The sequence below is a fragment of the Scardinius erythrophthalmus genome (genome assembly GCF_964197995.2).
Source record: "Scardinius erythrophthalmus genome assembly, contig: HAP1_SCAFFOLD_721, whole genome shotgun sequence".
In the NCBI taxonomy this organism is placed as follows: Eukaryota; Metazoa; Chordata; class Actinopteri; order Cypriniformes; family Leuciscidae; genus Scardinius; species Scardinius erythrophthalmus.
The window spans coordinates 1-20,204 of record NW_028295900.1 but is presented as its reverse complement, the minus strand read 5'-3'; the positions used below and the strand labels follow the sequence as shown (position 1 = coordinate 20,204).

The 20,204-nt window shown below is 37.7% G+C and overlaps 1 protein-coding gene across 2 annotated transcripts; it reads left to right on the top strand.

The window, feature by feature from the left end:
- Positions 1–138: 138 nt before the first annotated feature.
- Positions 139–19,478, top strand: LOC308686742 (sorting nexin-13-like). 2 transcript variants are annotated; one of them, XM_081395178.1, is made up of 22 exons: positions 139–257; positions 466–587; positions 843–947; positions 2,162–2,250; positions 3,020–3,103; positions 3,187–3,325; positions 3,570–3,658; positions 4,070–4,169; positions 5,276–5,472; positions 6,369–6,473; positions 6,556–6,688; positions 11,106–11,143; positions 11,229–11,298; positions 12,150–12,292; positions 13,093–13,200; positions 13,291–13,401; positions 14,306–14,467; positions 14,722–14,793; positions 15,633–15,778; positions 15,868–15,936; positions 16,018–16,130; positions 17,001–19,478. In XM_081395178.1, the coding sequence occupies exons 3-22, from the start codon at positions 893–895 to the stop codon at positions 17,231–17,233; spliced, it is 2,256 nt and encodes a 751-aa protein (XP_081251304.1). In that variant the 5' UTR covers positions 139–257; positions 466–587; positions 843–892; the 3' UTR covers positions 17,234–19,478. The 2 variants fall into 2 exon arrangements, with proteins under 2 accessions (XP_081251304.1, XP_081251303.1); XM_081395177.1 differs by having other exon boundaries at positions 12,117–12,292.
- Positions 19,479–20,204: the final 726 nt, after the last annotated feature.

The following is a 20,204-nucleotide window of genomic DNA, read 5'->3' as shown; positions in this document are numbered from 1 at the left end:
AACTTTTATTGAATTGTATTGTATTTTTACAATTGGGAAAAACAGAACTTTTGCTTGTGCGATATTGTTATACTAGATGACTTTTTGACATTATTTAAGTGAATAGTGTCCTGTTTTGTTCATGTCATCCCTCAGGTCATCCAGTTTGCTTTGAGGGACTATATCCAGTATTGGTACTACACACTGAGTGATGATGAAACGTTCCTCTTGGAGATCCGTCAGACTGTCCAGAACGCCCTCGTCCAGTTCTCCACCAGGTGAGACACCCGTCCGGCCCGTTCACCCTCACACACCTGCTTTACAATCACTGTTGCAGAGGGTTGTGAATGAGCGCTGATGCAACAGCTAACCACAAACCAAACACTGCATTCAGATGTTCTTACTCATTTTCCTTGGTAAACACGATGTTGAAACGGAGACTGTAACTCCCATGATTCATTGATTCGCAATCTTTCCGTTCCTCAGGTCTAAAGAGGTGGACTGGCAGCCGTATTTCACCACCAGACTGGTGGATGATTTTGCAACTCATCTGCGTGTTTTCAGGAAAGCTCAAGAGAGGCTGAATGAGAGAGAAGATCCTAAACAACGTAATTCACATCGTCATTAGACAAAACATTTATCAATGGACAGATTAAACCAAGAAAAGCAATAATGGTTATACTTTACAATAAGGCCCCATTAATTTAATGTTTAAAGATCTCAATATCAGGACTAAAATTGTTGTAGCCTGTAATAAATAGTTGATTTCCTAATGCCTAATTACTGAGTAAAGGGTTTTAATTTTGTTTTTATGACTCAAAAATGTGAGCATGTGCATGACGTTATTTGTGTGTCTGCGGCAGGTGACGATCCAGAGGAGCTGCTGGACTCGTTTTTTGAGGCGGAGGTGGAAATGGAGAGGAATATTTGTAGAGATATGGTGTGCATGTCACGCAAGGATGAAGAAGGTAAGACAAACACAGATTTGTGTCTATAGACCGATCAAAGACTCCAGGCCAGTGATTCAAGGCACTTTTTATGTCAACAATAGTCATGAATAACTTGTACATGCTTCTCTAGGGCAGATCTTAAAGGCCAGACAAGCTGAAAGACTTGATTAGCAAAAAATACAAACACACACCCAGTCATTAATACAATGAAATGCTTTGAAAACGCTTCAGAAGGCAAGAACACTGTTGTGTGTGTGTATGTGCCTTGCGTATAAAGATGTCACATGTGAATCCACCTTCATATTTATAACAAATGATTTGCTCACCCTTATGTCTTTTCAAAATCAAATGAGTTTCTTTATTCTGTGGAACACAAAAGAAGTTGTGATGAATGTTCACGCTGCTTTTTTTCAATCACTATAAGTGATTAGGAACTGCAGCTGTTGAAACTTCACAAATGCACAAAAACACCATGAAAGTAGTTTGCACGACTTGTGTGTTAAATTCCAAGACTTCTGAAATCAAGACCACTGCAAATGTATGCCAAGTGATCGCTTCTTGATCTACTTTTGATGAATTAAGACAATGTTTACTTTATGGTGTTTATATTGTAATATGTTGAAAATGGTTGTAATAGTTTTATCTCCTTATTGTGTAGATGTCAGAATTCAATCTTAGACATTTCCAAATAAGTTTCCGGAGTATTTCAGGCTTGTTTATAATTAAAAGTTCCACATTATGCAAAAAAAAAAATTGTTCTGGTTATTAATGGTATCTGGCATCAAATTCAGTGTAAACTCTGTTAGCTTCTCTCTCCGTCACTGGAAGGAAAGACTAAGAACATAATTTAACACATTCAATATATAGTGATTACTAGTATCGGCACAGTGATCTGTAATTCGCATGTTGGTACATAAACCTTTTTCAGTGCATATTGAATAAAACGTGTCTTGACTGTTTTATGATTGCAGTTACGCTGTTGTGCTGATAAGCAGTACTAACTCCTTGTTGAATGTGTGTTTAATAAAGTAAAAGACTCTGAGATGCATGATTTAATTTCAGATTGTATTGGTTTGTTTTGAATTTACATTTTATGTGTGCTTATCTTAAAAAAGGTCTTAAAATCCTTAAATTTGATTTAAAATCCCCTGCAATATCTCTGGGTGAGGATCAGACTGTCCTGTGCGTTGTCTTTGTGCTGTATATTTGACTGTAGTGTGTTTCTGGTGCAGGGTACTTGCGGGATCTCTGTGAAGTGCTGCTGTACCTGTTACTACCTTCTGGAGATTTCCACAACAAGAATATGAGATACTTCCTCAGGGTGAGACATAAACACACACATGCTAAATCACTCCCAAATACATCCAAAGAATATTGTATCTTTCAGCTAGTCATGGCCGGCTAAAGAAATGAACAGGAGGAATACTGTAAATCAGCGTTTACATGGAGGAAACCATAAAACATTCATTTTCTGCAAGCATTTTCTTATTTTTAAACACTGTAACCTTTTCTGTCTATTAAAACTATTTAAAATAGTTTTCATTATTTCAAATAAAGAAGAATATAAATATTAGATAACATAATTTTAAAGAAAATTAAGAAATGTTGCCTTGGAAACTAACTGAAATAAATTAGTTGAAATACTAAAATTATTCAAACTAAAGCTGAAATAAGAAAGTAAAGCTAAATAGAAATATAAAAAAATGAATAAAAATGACAAAAGCATATAACAAAATTACTAAAAACTTAAACTAACATTTAAATAACTCAAATAAATACTATTATAATATATAAAATAACACTCATTGTATTTTAATCTGCTGTACATTTAAATCCCAGCTTCAATAATCCGTGGTTATTGACAGTATATCACAGATGCTGTTGATAGAGCTTAAGTAGTATTTAATCCTTTAAGACACCAGATCTGGGATTTACGGAAAGCAGGATTCTGATTTGAGATCAGGACTTCTGAACTCATGGTCCTGACAGGTCTCGCTGCTGAGACTACAAGATTAGAGCTCCAGCCTTGGTGTTTTGCAACTGGACAAACTTGTTGATGATTGATTGATTGTTTGATGTTTGATGAACAGGAAGTTCTGGCCAGAGGAGTTCTGCTGCCCTTAATTAACCAGCTCAGTGACCCGGATTACATCAATCAGTTCGTCATCTGGATGGTGAGACCTGCTCTGTTCTTATAGCAGAGGAGTGTGTTGTAAATGTTTATGCTTTCCCTATAAAACATTCTGTGTGTGTTTAGATTCGTGACTCAAGCTGTAACTATGAGGCCTTCATGAACATCTTAAAGCTGACGGACAAACCGCCTGAGCTGGAGGCTGTGAAAGACCGAGTCCTGGAGGAGCTTCAGCATCTCCGGTCTCTGGACACGGGCGCAGACGGTACACACACACTCGCTACACACTTATTTTTACACGCATATGCTTAAATGGCAGGGGTTTTTTTTTTCATTTGTTTGGTAAATAATTTGCCAGGGGAATTCTGGGGTTTATTTTGGAAAATATGAGAGCAAGTTCAGGGCTTTATAATAACAAACATTGTTTACTCTTCATTTCTCTCTCTCTCTCTCTCTCTCTCTCTCTCTCTCTCTCTCTCTCTCTCTCTCTCTCTCTCTCATACTCGCAGATATCAACATAATAAAAAATCAAATCAATAGTTTGCTTTTTGTGAAGAAAGTCTGTGAAACAAGGATACAAAGGCTACAATCAGGAAAGGTAACCGAATCCCCCGGTTTCATTTACACTTCCTGTTTTATAATGCATTAAAATTGTTTTAAAAAAAATTATATAATGAATTCATCAAAAACAATAATATTTGCTAGGAATATTTTTCAGATTATTTTAAACAATAAACAATTGCTCCTAATGCATTTTCAGCATGCACTGTTAATTAATGTATGTTTTGTAGGAGTTTCATGTAATTAAGAAAGTTATACAAATAATTATACAGACAAATAAAATAAATAATTACCGTTATCGGATGTTACTTTGACTTTCAACATCAAATTTGACTTTTTATGAGCTTTTTAAATCATCTCGCTGATATAACAAATTATATCAGCTGTCTGACATGTAACATTTCACCCTCAGAATGACTAACATGTTTTGGTTGTTTTTGCCAAACAGGAAGTTGACGCTTTGAAACTCGCGGCTAATTTTGGGAAGTTGTGTGTGATTCCGTTGGAACATATCCTAGTGCATAACATCGCGCTGCAGTTCTTCATGGGTGAGTCGAGACGGATGCACACAAACTGTCCTCTCGTTTGAAATCAGTGTTTCCCCTAGAAATTTCCAGCAGCAGTGCTGTTATGTGCCGGATGTTGTTACCAAGCCGCGAGTCCGGGGGCACGTACCTCCGGAATATTTTTTTTTTAAATAACCCCTTAAATCATGAATTCTGCCAAGTTTTGTGGATAGAAATTAACCTTTTGAGACATACAAATATGACATACCATCAACATATTATTGCGGCACGTACCTTGAACTGGTCACAAACAGAAACCTTCATTTTATAATTTTAGACAGGATTATTCATGTTTTTCTTTTGTGTTAATTTTCAGCTATGAGGTAGAAATTGATATGGGGAAAATTAAATGGCACAACCCAGAAAAAGATTAAATACAATTTTGAAAATGTATCTTAATGGCAAAGGCCACACCCAATCTGTGAGCACTTTCATAGATGATCTCTAAGGCTCTATGGTAATTGAATGCTATTGTGGGTGACAAGTTATCAGAACACGTCTTTCTACTTAGTGATAAGAGAATGTAGCCTACAGTATGTTTAATGCCTTAAACGTAAAAAAGATCTGTTTATGATTAGCCTATTTATAACTACCTAGTAGTGTTGTCACGGTACCAAAATTTCAATATTCGGTACCAGTACCAGTGAAAATCCACGGTTCTCGGTACCAATTTCACAGTTCGCACCGCTTTCTCCTTTCCACAAGCGCTTGCTCTCCCGTGGCGTCTGTCGTTTCTATGCAACCATGAACGGTGGCGCGCCTGGAAAAACGTTATTATGAACGCCTACTTTTGAAATAACGAATTTGCACGCGCAAAAAACGTTATGGCACCTTATGGCAACGTGACATTAGCCGAATCGAACATGTGGCTCTTTCCTCCTTTCTTGTCAACCAGTGGATTCAGAGCCACCGCATTAGCGACGCCGCCGTTCGCCATGTCTCAGTGTTTTTAGGCTTGTAAGTGAATGTCGTGAAATTACTGATCATGTGAAGATTTTCGCTGCGCCGCTGCTGAATACATTGTAGGGGAAACACTGGAAATACATCATCAGCTCGTCCCTTATTGCTTTTTATCTCTCTCTCTGTAGACTACATGCAGCACATGGGTGGTCAGGCAGTCCTGTTCTTCTGGCTGACGGTGGAGGGTTACCGGGTCACGGCGCAGCAGCAGTTGGAGGTCCTACATAGCAGCCAGAGAGATGGAAAGAAGCCGAGCAGCCAGACAACCAAAGGGCTTCTGAGAGCCGCTGCGGTCGGCGTCTACGACCAGTACCTGTCTGAGAAGGTGGGGTGATTTAGATTTACCGGTTCTTAAACTTCACAAAAACACACAACTTGAGGTTTGTCACATATAGGGTCATGGTATAATGACATATTGTGGCGAGTGAAGATATAAAGTGGCTATCGTTAGAGATTTCGCTGTATCATTTAGATTGTAGTATGTAAATATATCTGTGCAGCACAGTACTACATGAAGTTATTGACACATTAGAATAAGAAAGAAACATGCATGAATTATAAAATACAGATTTTTTTAAATGTCTGAAGTGCTGTAAGCCATGAAAAAAGAATCAATGTTGTCACTCGCGCTGAAGCATGCAGGAAAACGCCTTTCTCAGACAGCATGCAATCCCAAATTCAGTTCTTTTTCGTGGCTTGTTGCTCTTAAATGGTCGAATACACATTTGTGTCAGAATGGCCATCGTGTGAAGGTCTTAAAAAAATTAGGACAGCATTATACCTGTCCTAATATATAAGACCTAATATACCTGCTCTCATCTGTGTCAGTAATGTTAACCAAACAACAAAAGACAAGGTGAAAATCACTGCTCTTGACTGAATAACTTTTGCAGCTTTAATCAATGTATTCATAATTCATACAGTGTTGACTTGATTTTTAATTTCTGTAATATTTCTTACATGTTAAGTAAACTTACTGTAACTGACAAACTTTATTTTGTGTGTTTGTTCTATTGTATTTGTCCTATTGTTTGTAATTGACTAATATTTTGAATATTTTGTACTAATTTATTTTGTATTTTAAATAACTATATTGTATGTATTGTTATCGTGAAATAAGATTTTGGTAATATCGCCCATTACATTACATGTCAGTCAGATGGTCACTTCCTGTCTAGTTGGCCCATGAAGTGATAATTGACAGATTCTTGTTTCAATTAGGCCTCTCCTAGGGTGGAGGTGGACGAAGCGTCCGTAACCAGACTGGCTCAAAAACTCAGCAAAGAGGATCCCACACCGGAGATATTTGATGAGATCCAGAGAAAGGTCAGTTTTCTGTGCATATATGTGTGATTTGTGTATTCTGTCCAGTATAAAGCCCACTGATTGAGCTCACTGTGTTTTTCAGGTGTATGATATGATGTTGAGGGATGAGCGGTATTACCCGTCTTTTAGGCAGCACCCGCTGTATGTGCGGATGCTGGCGGAGCTGGACATGCTGAAGGAACCCAGTTTCAGGGGATCTGATGATGGGGACGGAGGTGAGAAACCCACACGGGATCAGATCTGTCATGAATGACTGCAACAATGAGTCTGTTTAAAGGGACACTTCACCCATTTGCAATAAGCTTTGCATTGTTAGAAACCCAGTCATACTATTGAATTGTCGTGCAACACTCTTTCATTTTTCCCTGATATGGGAGAAATCTGTTATTTACCTCTTACACTTCCTCCTACAATGACGCAAAAATTTTGCGTCATTTTGCGTCATTGTAGGAGGAAGTGTAAGAGGGGGGGATTTCAGTTGAGACTACAAGCACGTCCCTCATCTCGGCCAGGGGGCAGGACCCGCTCACGCTACAGACCTATTACAGATCAGTGGGTGGGACTTTACTCTCTGAAACTGAAAGCAATATCCTCCATCTTGTTTGTAGCTAAGCTAACAGGCGCTGTGGAGACAGATGTAAAGTTATGACAATAGTGGAGGAGAGTGCTCAATATGATATAGAGGAAGAGGATTTCGGAAGTCTGATGCTTGAATCAGGTGTTTGTGGCTACCTTTACAAGCCGCATTATAGCGAAGAGCAGCCGAGGCAGAAGACCTGCCTGCCGCGGACGAGGAGCCCGGACTGGCTCGAGTTAGGGCGGACCGGTGGCGCCGGTGATCTCACTATGCAACTACGAACCGCTACGAACACAGAGATAGAGTCCGTCTGCGGCAAAGAATTTCAACGATGACAATTTCTCCTGGACGAAATCTCTGAATCAGACGAGGACACGGACGTTTGTGTTGTGAACTAGTTTCCTAGTTTCGCACCGCATATGTTCTGACTGAACATCCAGGTACCATGCAATAATTCACCTTTTCGAAAGAAATACAAACGAGGAGTAATGCACTAATGAGTTCGCCAACTAACTAGACATTTTGTGTGAATGTGAAATTAATTTCAAGCTCTGGTGGTAGCTAGCCTTGTATACGGAAGAGTGATTTCTCTTATACGCAGATATGCGCTTTCTTGATTAGTGGGAGTGGCTTGCGGAGCTGTGCAATGTGGTGCATTGTGGGAGTTGTTGTCTTTCATACAAATGCGTCCTGAAGTTATTTTTTGTCTTTTCTCGGTCACAAAGGCACCAAATTCAAAATTTCTTTTACATTTCGACTACATATATGACCCACTTTAAATAAAAAACAATGTTCAAATGGGTGAAATGCCCCTTTAAGCATAATTTTCTAAGGCTATGTCTACATTAATCCGGATACATTTTCGTTTCAAAATGTTCTCCGTCCGCACTCGCATTTTCAAGCGTTTTCCAAAAGTTTCTCGTCCACACTGAAGCTTAAAGGGACACTTCACCCATTTGCATTAAGCTTTGCATTGTTAGAAACCCAGTCATACTATTGAATGGTCGTGCAACACTCTCTCATTTTCCCCTGAGACGGGAGAAATCTGTTATTTACCTCTTACACTTCCTCCTACAATGACGCAAAAATCGTCATTTTGCGTCATTGTAGGAGGAAGTGTTAGAGGGGGGGATTTCTGTTGAGACTACAAGCACGTCCCTCATCTCTCCCAGGGGCCGGGACCCGCTCACGCTACAGACCTATTACAGATCAGTGGGTGGGACTTTACTCTCTGAAACTGAAAGCAATATCCTCCATCTTGTTTGTAGCTAAGCTAACAGGCGCTGTGGAGACAGATGTAAAGTTATGACAATAGTGGAGGAGAGTGCTCAATATGATATAGAGGAAGAGGATTTCGGAAGTCTGATGCTTGAATCAGGTGTTTGTGGCTACCTTTACAAGCCGCATTATAGCGAAGAGCAGCCGAGGCAGAAGACCTGCCTGCCGCGGACGAGGAGCCCGGACTGGCTCGAGTTAGGGCGGACCGGTGGCGCCGGTGATCTCACTATGCAACTACGAACCGCTACGAACACAGAGATAGAGTCCGTCTGCGGCAAAGGATTTCAACGATGACAATTTCTCCTGGACGAAATCTCTGAATCAGACGAGGACACGGACGTTTGTGTTGAGAACTATCCTAGTTTCGCACCGCATATGTTCTGACTGAACATCCAGGTACCATGCAATAATTCATCTTTTCGAAAGAAATACAAACGAGGAGTAATGCACTAACAGGGCTCTAGAGTACGACCAAATTTTGTAAGTGTGCGACTAACATTTTTCCTAGGTCGCACCGGTGCACCTAACGTCCTCGCATCCGCTGCCTCTCCACGAACGTTTGTTGGCGTTTGTTCTCCTTTGACGGAACTCACACTCTTCTCTCACGCGATGCCACAGCTCGCACAACACGACAGCCCTGCTTAATGAGTGACGACGGAGGACAGAATTAAACATTCAAACGTACCCTGGTTACACTTAAGGTCTGTTATATTAGTCTGATTTTATTTTAAATTTCGGCTTCCAAAGATTATAAAAAATAATATTTTGAGGTAAAATCATTAAAAACTACGTCCATTTAAGACATAAACTGTTTTTAGTGAATCTCAAAGCCGGTAATTTTGACACGCTTTTGTGTACAATTGATCGTTTAGACGCGCACAATCTGCACATGAAACCGAAAGTATAATTTGCTTGTCTCGGTCTGTTTCGGAGCGCGCGCCGCCATGTGAACATCTCTTGCGCAGATTTTTGTGTTTTTAATAGCTCTTTCAATTATTAAACGCGTCCCGCAATTTAGCAACAGTAGCTAGACTGCATTTACAACAATCACCGATCGTGCTGATTCTGAGTTTTAGGGAGAAATGACAGCGTTAATGCTGCGAAGGGAAGAAGTTGCGCGTAGTTAGATAGTTATGGAAATAGTTGGGAGAATATGGTGCATCAGTAGCCTATTAGATCTGCACCCGGTCTTAAAGGGGCCGCAGTCTAATAAACATGCTGACGATTGCGCCATTACTGCAAATCAAACAACAAGAGAAAAATCACTCACAGCTCTTGAAAGAATAAATTCAGCTTTAATAAGCATTAATCTATTTATGATAAATTTTACAGTGTTATTTTACATTTTATTACTTTATTAGATTTCTTTTTAGACCATGCCTGAACAGTAGTAGGCCTTCCTGAAATTAAAGCACTGGATATGCCTATATAAAGTGTATCTTTGTTTAATTGTTTATCTTTTGTTTATCTATTGTTTATCTTTGTTTATTATTTATAAAACAAAAAGAACCATAAGAATACAGTTAAAGTACTGTATCGATAAGCAGTATCGGTAAGAGTAGGAATACCGTTAATAATTGTGCTTCAAAAAATAAATAAAAGTTTTTACCTACACCTTCTTGTTTAAATTCATTTACATAATATATATGAATGTGTATAGAGTGTGATAAAAAGGTGACCTTAAAATTGTGGCGTTAAAGGTGATACAGCCGAGGAAAAATTTGGGTGCACCCAAATTTTGTGCTGGTGCACCTAAATAAAAAAGTTAGGCGCACCAGTGCAACCAAGGCAAAAAGTTAGTCTGGAGCCCTGACTAATGAGTTCGCCAACTAACTAGACATTTTGTGTGAATGTGAAATGAATTTCAAGCTCTGGTGGTAGCTAGCCTTGTAGACGGAAGAGTGATTTCTCTTATACCTGATGGAGTTTTTCGGTTCCTTGCCACTGTTGCCTTTGGCTTGCTCAGTTGGGGATATTTGGGGATATTTAATTGAATTAATCAATCAACGATACTATTGATCAGCATTACCGAACGTAGACGTTCCACTAGAAACAAACATTGATGTATTGTTCTAATTTATTACTGTGAAGCTGCTTTGATACAACCTGTGTTGTGAAAAGCGCTATATAAATAAACTTGACTTGACTTGACTTATAGGCAGATATGCGCTTTCTGGATTAGTGGGAGTGGCTTGCGAAGCTGTGCAATATGGTGCATTGTGGGAGTTGTTGTCTTTCATACAAATGCGTCCTGAAGTTATTTTTTGTCTTTTCTCGGTCACAAAGGCACCAAATTCAAAATTTATTTTACATTTTGACTACATATATGACCCACTTTAAATAAAAAGCAATGTTCAAATGGGTGAAATGCCCCTTTAAATCATCTTAATGCACACGCAAAAACATTATAAAAACTCACTGAGATGATGCCAAGAGATCAGACATAATACAAAACGCAATTGCTGTCCTTCAGCAAAACACGGGGTCAGTTGTAATTAATTTTTCTGTCATCTTTGCAGAAATGTAATATGAAGATTGTACAAAGTAACATTTATCTTGTGAAAATTAATAGCACATAGCAGGTACATACGGGTATAAACAGATATCTATTGGTACGATATGCGTCACATGACTAACATTCGTCATCGTTTTCAAATACCTCAGTTTTCGTAGGACATAAACACTTCAGTGTGGACGAAAGGCCAAAACGTAGAGAAAGAGATGAGTTTTCAAATGCATCTAGATTTGTGTAACCGTTAATATTTCTGTTTCTCCAGAGTCATTCAACGGGTCTCCAACAGGAAGCATTAATTTAGTAAGTTAAATAAAACATATCTATATTTACATACATTGTGCTGAATGTATTCGATTTGTTTCTAATGAATGTCTGTTTTTTGTAGTCGTTAGATGATCTCAGCAGCGGGAGCGTGGATGAGTCTGCTCAGCTTCATGCCTTTATCTCTGATACAGGTGAGAGTTTTACCCTTTTTTTGCTGTTTTTACCCAAATTTCAAGAGTTCAACATTGTGTCCTAATCATTCACTATGCGTCTAGTCATTTCTGTCGTGTTGCTTATCGCTCATCATGGCTGGACACAAACTTAAACCAGCATGGTTGTAACCATGTGCAATGCTTGTGTCTTTATTGCATTGCACATGCTTACACAAATCTGGAGAGGTGAATCTAATGAGAAATAACCAGGTCATATTTCACCCTGATATCAAAAGGAAAAAAAAAAAAAAACAGGTTTTGTAATGCTGAAGAAAATTAAGGCAATGTTCTTAAATGTCATGAATATAACATCACAAATATCCTTATGCTCCTAAAATAAGTTTCATCTATTTTATGCATAATATAATTAATTTTTTCAAAAAATTAATTAAAAAAAATTTAATTTTTTGATTCTGGGGTGAAATATGACCTCTGGCCTGTTCTCATCTGCAGATGTTCTTCGAGTTCTGATTTCTATTTAATTCAGTTACTTTCTATTAAACGTGTTATTTCAGATCTGTAGAGATGTTCAGTGTTCACTTCTTCTCATTTTCAAGCTTCATTTATTTGAAGGATGCAACACTTTTCCTGCCACTTTGTTTTCATTCTTATTTTGTGACTGTCATTCCATCAACTTTATTTCTTTATTTTCTTACATTCATTTTCTTTCCCTCTGTCCCTGTGTGGCTTTGTCTTGTGTCGTTCTCTCTCTGCTGTGTGTCTGTCTTGTCGTTTCTTGTCCTCTTGCCCCTGCCGGCTCTTGCTCCTTCATTTCCATCGCTCCTGCCTCCCTGTAGTTGATGCTTTTCTAAACCAACTTCCTATGGCAGGCGTTTGCAACGATCATGGGAAGACGTACGCCCTCTACACCGTCACCGTCATACGCAAGAACTCAGACGGCAGCGAGGACATCTGGAAGACGTACCGCCGCTACAGCGATTTCCACGACTTCCACATGCGCATCACGGAGCAGGTGAGCGAGTCGAGGGGGAAGATGAAGAACTTTACCAATAAATGAACATCAGGCGTCACCGATCAGGGAAGATTGTTTGACTGTCTTCAAGTTATGCAGATTTAATTTTTTAACTATGTTTTGCTATTTTTATTATGTATTTTTTACATTTTACATTACCTTTGTTTTTACTATATAATAGTAAAAATGTATAAAAAAATTTACTCTGCATAACTTGAAAGGCAAGTACAACAATCCACCCTGATGTATAATTTCTATAAATTCTAATAAATTGTAATAAATGTTTGTTTTTGCCATTAGTGAGATTTGGGGGTGAAATGTGCTTAAGTCACAATGATGAATAATGTCATTTCACCCAAACTCATTTAAAAAAAAAAATACATTTTGAATTGTTTATTTGACAATTTGGAGATTTTCATTCTCTATAAGCAAAATATGTATTTTTATTATTGTTTTAATTTTGGTTGTTCTTGAAACAAATTCACAACGATTTGAATATAAGCATATCTTAAAATATATGGATGTAGCTTATATTGGCTTTGTAAAAATCAGATTTTAATCTACATTTTGCTACATTTTCTGTGCTGATTGTGGATGAATAATCAACTAGCCAAAATATTTACTAAACTATCATAGAAGGGACGAAGGAAGTGTAGAAAAACTAGTGTTCTAATTCTGCAAACACAGATTGCATGTTGGTCTGGGTAAGCTTAAAAATGTGGCCTGCCAGTGTAAACAAAGTCATTTTCTGACCTAAACGGCTTTTGTGGAGTTTGCTGAGATCTGTTTCCTATCTGTAGTTTGAGAGCCTTGGTCCGATTCTCAAGCTTCCTGGCAAAAAGACCTTTAACAACATGGACAGGGAGTTTTTGGAGAAGAGGAAGAAGGACCTGAACTCATATTTACAGGTGGGTCAGATAAGGACGTGTGTTTATTTGGGATTCTGCTAGCTCAGGTGTTTTGATCCAGGTGTGCTGAGAGCTGAATTTGTCCCGCAGCTGCTGTTGAACCCTGAGATGGTGAAGGCCTGTCCCATGCTGATACCCTACGTCTATGACTTCCTGGAAAACAAGGCGTACAGCAAAGGCAAAGGGGACTTTGCACGCAAGGTGAGAAACGCCACATGCAGAAAATATGCTCTGAATAATCAGTTAAGGTGTATATATCCAGATATAGTCAGAAATCTCTTGATATAAAACAATCTAAGCATGTTTTTTTTTTTTTTACCAAATAATCACAAGAAAGAATCATATTTATCCATTTTTATTTCAATGCATCAATAGAAAGAAGTCTCTTCTGCTCACCAAGGATGCATTTATTTGATCAAAAATACAGTAAAAAGTCAAATTGTTAACATACAATTAACATTTAAAATAGATGATTTCTATGTGAATATATGGTCAAGTGTAATTTATTCCTGTGATCAACGCTAAATTTTCAGCATCATTACTTCAGTGTCACATGATCCTTCAGAAATCATTCTAATGATTTGCTGCTCAAATTTACCAATCAATTTAATGCATCCTTGCTGAATAACAAAATCATTCTGACCGATTTTTTTTTTAACAGAGGTGTATATTATTGCAAACTACTCGTATCAATACACTGCAGCAGAAATCATTCATAAATTTAAGATGAAAACCCCATAGACTAAAACACAACTGTGTTGGACTTGATATTCTTGTCACACTTTTGATGGAGAGATTGACAGACTAAAGGTGCGTTCACACAAACAGCATTTTGGAGTTGCCAAAAGTCATTCAATTCACGATTCTGGACAACGAGGAAAAGCAACCACTGGTGGAGCGGGAAAGTTGAGCAGGATTAGCAGTGGCAAAGACAATTAAGCTCCCATGATCCACGTCTTGATATACAGTTGGATACTAACATAGCGACTAACAGAGATTAAATTGAACGCAACCCGATGTATTCATCCAGAGGGGAGCGGCATACTTGTTGTCTGATGGGATTCGCAGTTTTTGTAAATTTGTCCTGTTCTCTGGACTCGGACAGATGGACACGTTTGTGAATCCTCTCCGGAGCTCCATGCGGAACGTGTCCAATGCCGTGAAGTCACTGCCGGACAGCCTGGCTGAGGGAGTGTCCAAAGTCTCGGCGGACATGGGCCAGGATATTAAGAAAATTGGCCAGGATATTAAACAGTCCATATTTAAGGTAGAGCACGACTAGAGAATCACAGAACACAGCGAGAAATGCGAAAGACCTCAAAAACTGGACGCTTTACATACACTTTTATTTAGCCTATTTCTGTATAACTGGGAAACTTTAGTCAGTAATTTCACATGCATAGCTGAGCAGGAGCAAAACACATGTAGGCAAAGCATTTGCGCTCGACTGGCGTTATTTGAATATATTAATTTTTTATCAGTGAATGCATGACATGAACTCCAGATGTTTCTGCTCCACAGGTTCCTCCTTTAATCCAAAAGTCTGACATCGATCCCGAACACTGCCGCGTCTCGGCCCAGCTGGACGACAACGTAAGTCAACATCACATCACACTTGGCCAGATCGCTCTAACACAGCCTCAAGAGGTCTGTTGTCTTGTATCGCAGCACAATATGTTTTAAGGCACTGATAAATAATGACATTTTAATAATTAAAATAAAAAATTCTAGTAGAAAGTTTATAGTTTAATGATTAGAAGCAAAGATATTATGTTTGTATTAATTTTAGTGATTTTTTTATTTTCTTTTATTATTATTATTATTATTATTATTATTATTATTAAATACTATTTTTTTTTTATTTTACAGTACAGTAGTATTATTACCACAGTAATATATTCCTTTTTTGATTTCTTTTACTTTTTATAATTTAATAAAAAGTATTATTATTATTATTATTAAATGTTTTTTTTTTTTTTCATTTTACAGTACAATATTATTATAACCATATAAATGTATATCTTAAATGATTTAAAAAATATAGAAATATTATTATAATTATTAAATGCTTTAATTTATAGAATTTATATAAAATGATAATAATAATTTGTTTTAAAGAATTTTTTATTTTACAGTACAATAGTATTATTAGCATAATAATGTATTTATTGATTTTTACTTTTATAATTGAACAAATATAGTCATTTTGAAGGGGTACCATAATAACAAGCTGTGTCAATGCAAAATCCACATTTTAAAGGTGATATTAAAAAACAAAAAGTCTTCCTGGACCTCAGACCCTCCTATGAGGGTTTGCCTCTGTCACCTTTTTTACCCCGATTAGTTTGCATCCCTGTTTATTGGTAGTTCAGTGGTTTTGCATGTGGTTTATCTAATCATATTGAGTTTCATCAATGTTGGTTTGCTGTAAGGTGGATGATAATATTCCTCTGAGGGTGATGTTGCTGTTGATGGACGAAGTGTTTGACCTGAAGGAGAGAAATCAGTGGCTGCGGAGAAACATCAAGAACCTCCTGCAGCAGCTCATCAAAGCCACGTATGGAGACACCATTAACAGGTGCGATGGACACGTGCACTCTCGTGCGCATTACGACAGTATTTTTCCTCTCTGCTCAACGCCAAACGTTTCTTTATGCTTCACTGCAGGAAAATCGTGGATCACGTCGAGTACATGACCTCGCCTGAGCAAGTGTCTGATTATGTGAAGAGATTCAGGTGATGATTGCATGCGTACTCTCTGTTCTGAAATATAAATGGTTGTGGTTCTGACTTCTGACTGGGTTTTTGACTCCTCAGAGACTCTTACTGGCCGAACGGGATTCTCGCCGAGACGCCGCCACGCAGAGACAAAAGCCTCCGTATGAGGACGCGGGTCGCCGCCAAAACCACACTCCTGGGCATCATGCCAGGTACTTACAATGAGTATTGTGGAAAGTGCTATACTAGAGCTGCATGATTCTGGATAAACTAAGAATCAGTTTTTTTGTTTTTTTTAAATAAAGATCACACTTCTGAGCAAACTAAACAAAATAACTTAATTTACTAGAGGTTCTAACAAAATGTTAATTGCTGCAGTCTATTTCAAATGTTTTATTAATATGAATTATATAAAAAAAGAAAGTTTGAGCGAATTATTCAATGACTCAATCAAATACTTCACTTGTTTCATTACTGGATGAATCAGCGTTTTTGAACGAATCTTTTGAATGAATGATTCAATGACACTCACTTTCGCCACCTAGTGGCGTTACGATGTTATGGATGCAATCATTATTTGAAGCATCAGTTAACGTAATTTACTAGAGGTTCTAACAAAATGTTAATTGCTGTAGTCTATTTAAAATGTTTCATGAATCCAAATTATAAAAACAAAACAAAAAAAAAAAAACGTTTGAGTGAATGATTCAATGACTCACTCAAATACTTTATTTGTTTCATTACTGGATGAATCAGCGTTTTTGAACGAATCTCTTGAATGATTGATTCAATGACACTCACTTTCGCCACTTAGTGGCGTTACGATGTTATGGATGCAATCATTATATGAAGCATCAACGTTTATTCCAGTACTTTTGTGGTCATTTGAAAGTTTTTAGCACAGAAATAACAATACTGTGTGGTTGAAATGAAGTGGTTGTTTGTGAACTGCTTTTTTATAGGTTGTTTAGACACAGGAGGATCATTGTCATTTAGGAATGAGATCGCGTGGGTGTTTGAATGGAGATTGTGATCTTTTAGCGATTAATCTTGAAATTTTGACTCTCTTCTCCTGCCATCAGATGAGTTGAAGCACATCATCGGGGCGGACACCACGCGCAAGGGCATCCTGCGTGTCTTCGACATGTTCCAGCACCAGTCTCTGAACCGGCGGCTGGTCTACGTCTTTCTCGAGGGCTTCCTGGAGACCTTGTTTCCTCAGTACAAGTTCTCCGACCTGTTCGTGAAGCTCCACTCGCGCTCGCCGCGTGTGCTTAAATACTCACTAAAACTGCGCAGCTTGCACAAGAGGTGACAGACGGACGATTCTCCCGCCGACGCAGAAGAGGAGTCGTCAGGCGCGTGTGTTTCGACACACACCTTCCTCTTAGTGCCTCCTGGCTGTTCTCGTTTAAAGCACTGCATCGACACGGTTGTAGCATAGAGGATTCATCTTACCATCGTGAAGCGCACTGTCCGACACTTCGCTCACCTCTGAACCACTAAAGACTGAACACTGAGCGATCGTCCTCTCCGTTCGTATGTTTGCTGGGATGACACTGTGTAGATACATACGATTTTTGGGGTTTGTTTTGTATTCGGCAGTGGTCGAACTCATCGTCAATACAGTATGGTGAACGAACCAACCTATGCACCTTAACACTCATTACAAGCAGAACCGTACTATGATGATCTTCATCTACAAACATTATGTGGCACTGACACTGTAATAAGCGTAATGTTATCCTGTTGCATAGAGTGGGCGGGGTTTAAAACAGGCCACGCCCCTCCGCCTTTCACTTACACATAAAAATGACTTAATCATAATCTAAAGCCCTCAAACACATCAAATGAGGACAGAGATGGTGAATTTCACCTAGCGTGTGTTTGCATGGGCGGCGGCGGCGGCTACGTGGAGTTCAGCGCATACAGAGATATGCTTTAAACGAATGTACCCGTCTCTAGTGAGCCTGTGTGTGTGTGTGTGTGTCCTGTTTTTATAACTCAATCAAAGGCTCATGTACATGTGTTTGTTTTTTAAAACGACTTTATTTTAGAATAGCAAGTGTAGCACTAAACTGCAACTGTCCGATGCCGAAGACTGTTTGCGCGTGAGATATAGAGCCTTAAATCCAAGACCAAGAGACGTGTGCTGTAGACGTAGCTTCCCCGCAAACACACACATCAAGGAGATCTCGACTGGCCTGATCAGAGAATACGTTATTCTTTGTTGTGCAATATGTTTCTTTAATGCATGTTCTCTAATAATCGTGTATGGGATAGTTTTCAAGTGACAAAATCGGAAACCACACGAAACTCTTTCAGAAACCACCTGAACATTCCGTTGTTGTAAATGGCTTGTTTTAAAGGACTTGTTTTATAAGTCTGGCTTTTATGTTTGTGTTGGGGATGCTTTTGTGTTTTTTTAATGTTTCGTCACTCCTGCCGTTTTCTTCACGATGGATTTTGGCGTGATTTTTGCTTTTAGGGACGAGTGAAAGCACATTGTTGGTGAACGGAGGCTCAAAACATGCAAGCAGAGGTCAGAGGTCGTCTGGCGTCAGAGCACACAGGTTAAACACTCTTATGATAAACATGCACGGATCATATTTCACCCTTATGTGAAAGTACACAACTAAAGAAAATTATGCCCTTTTTTTGCTTTGTAACATCATTTTCATGACGATTATACACATTTCCCTCCTTAATTCTCATTACTGTAATGTGAAATAAATACATATTACCATTCAAATAATAATATCTATAAAAATAATTGACAAATAATTAAACAAATAAGTTATTTTTCATGTTATGTAATAATTCGATTTTTCTTTCAATTTAAGTAATGAGAATTTGGATCAGAAATCGTCATGGGAAAGTTAAGTCTTTACGCAAATATGTTATTTATTTCGATTTTGGAGTGAATATGACCTGTCTCAGGTTTCGTGAGCTTCATCCAGATATTGATGCCAATAGACAAGAACTAATTATGTGATTTTAAAATAAAAATAGCACTTAAACTCTTAATTGAACTTTATGATGCTCTTATTTTGTGGCTGTTTGCTGTGATTGGCCAGCGTCACACGCAGGTTTGCTCTTTCTCTACTGTGATTGGCTGGCACTGAGAAGCTGAACTCTGCTGTGATTGGTCGAGTCACACAGGAGCACACTTCCCCTTTAAATTCACTCAGTGGTTGATACAAATGTTTCAGATTCCTCATTTGATTTGCTCTCTGAATCCCCGTCTGTATGAATCTATGAAAATGAACTGTGCATATTGGTGTATAGTACGTGTCAGCGGTGTGCCTAAATGTACTGTCAATTATATTTTCTTATTTTTCTTTAACGAAGTAAGTCGATTTGAATGTCATGGTCGTTTTAATAGACTGAAAAGGACTCTAAAGGAGTAGAGTGTTTTGCATTATGCTTCTAAAACATTAATTTTGAGCAGCTTAACTCAGTATAACACTAATAAAATTAACTCCAACTCACTGCCCTGATGAGACTGCTGTCGTTACTGTGTGTGTGTGAATGACGGAAATAAAGAGTCGACTAGAATTAAGCATGAGAACTCTGAAAGTTTTACATTTATGTTTCGTGTGTGTGTGTATATATAACGATTAATCGCGATTAATCGCATCCAAAATAAAAGTTTGTGTTTACATAATATATGTGTGTGTACTGTGTATATATAAATACACACATATGCATGTGTATATTTAAGAAAAAATGTGCATGCGTATACCTGTATATTTATATTATATATAAATATTTTATATATAAAAAAACACATTTTCTTAAATATATATATTATTTATATATACAAAATAATCATACACAGTACACGCACATATATATATATTATTTAAACAAACTTTTATTTTGGATGTGGTTAATCGTTGCACAGCCCTAAAATATATATATATATATATATATCACAAGTGTGGGCAACAAGTCTGTTTTAAACCATTTTTAGTTGATTTATGTGATTCTTGCATTGATTTAAGATCTTTTAACCAGAAAAAAAATCTCAGACACTGTTTTTTTTTTTTAAATGCTGATAATATAATTTTCAGTTATGGAAGATATTAAAAATCTACACCATTTAGTCTTTTTCCAAACTGTCCAATCTTTCAGAAACGGCATTCTCATGATAAAATTATAATTGTTCTAGATATATCATCAAACAACTGAAAATATGATTATCTGTTTAGTACATTTGAAAACTCAAATAGAAAAACGTGTAGGGTTTTAATTTTTAAAAATTAAATTAATAAATCATAACA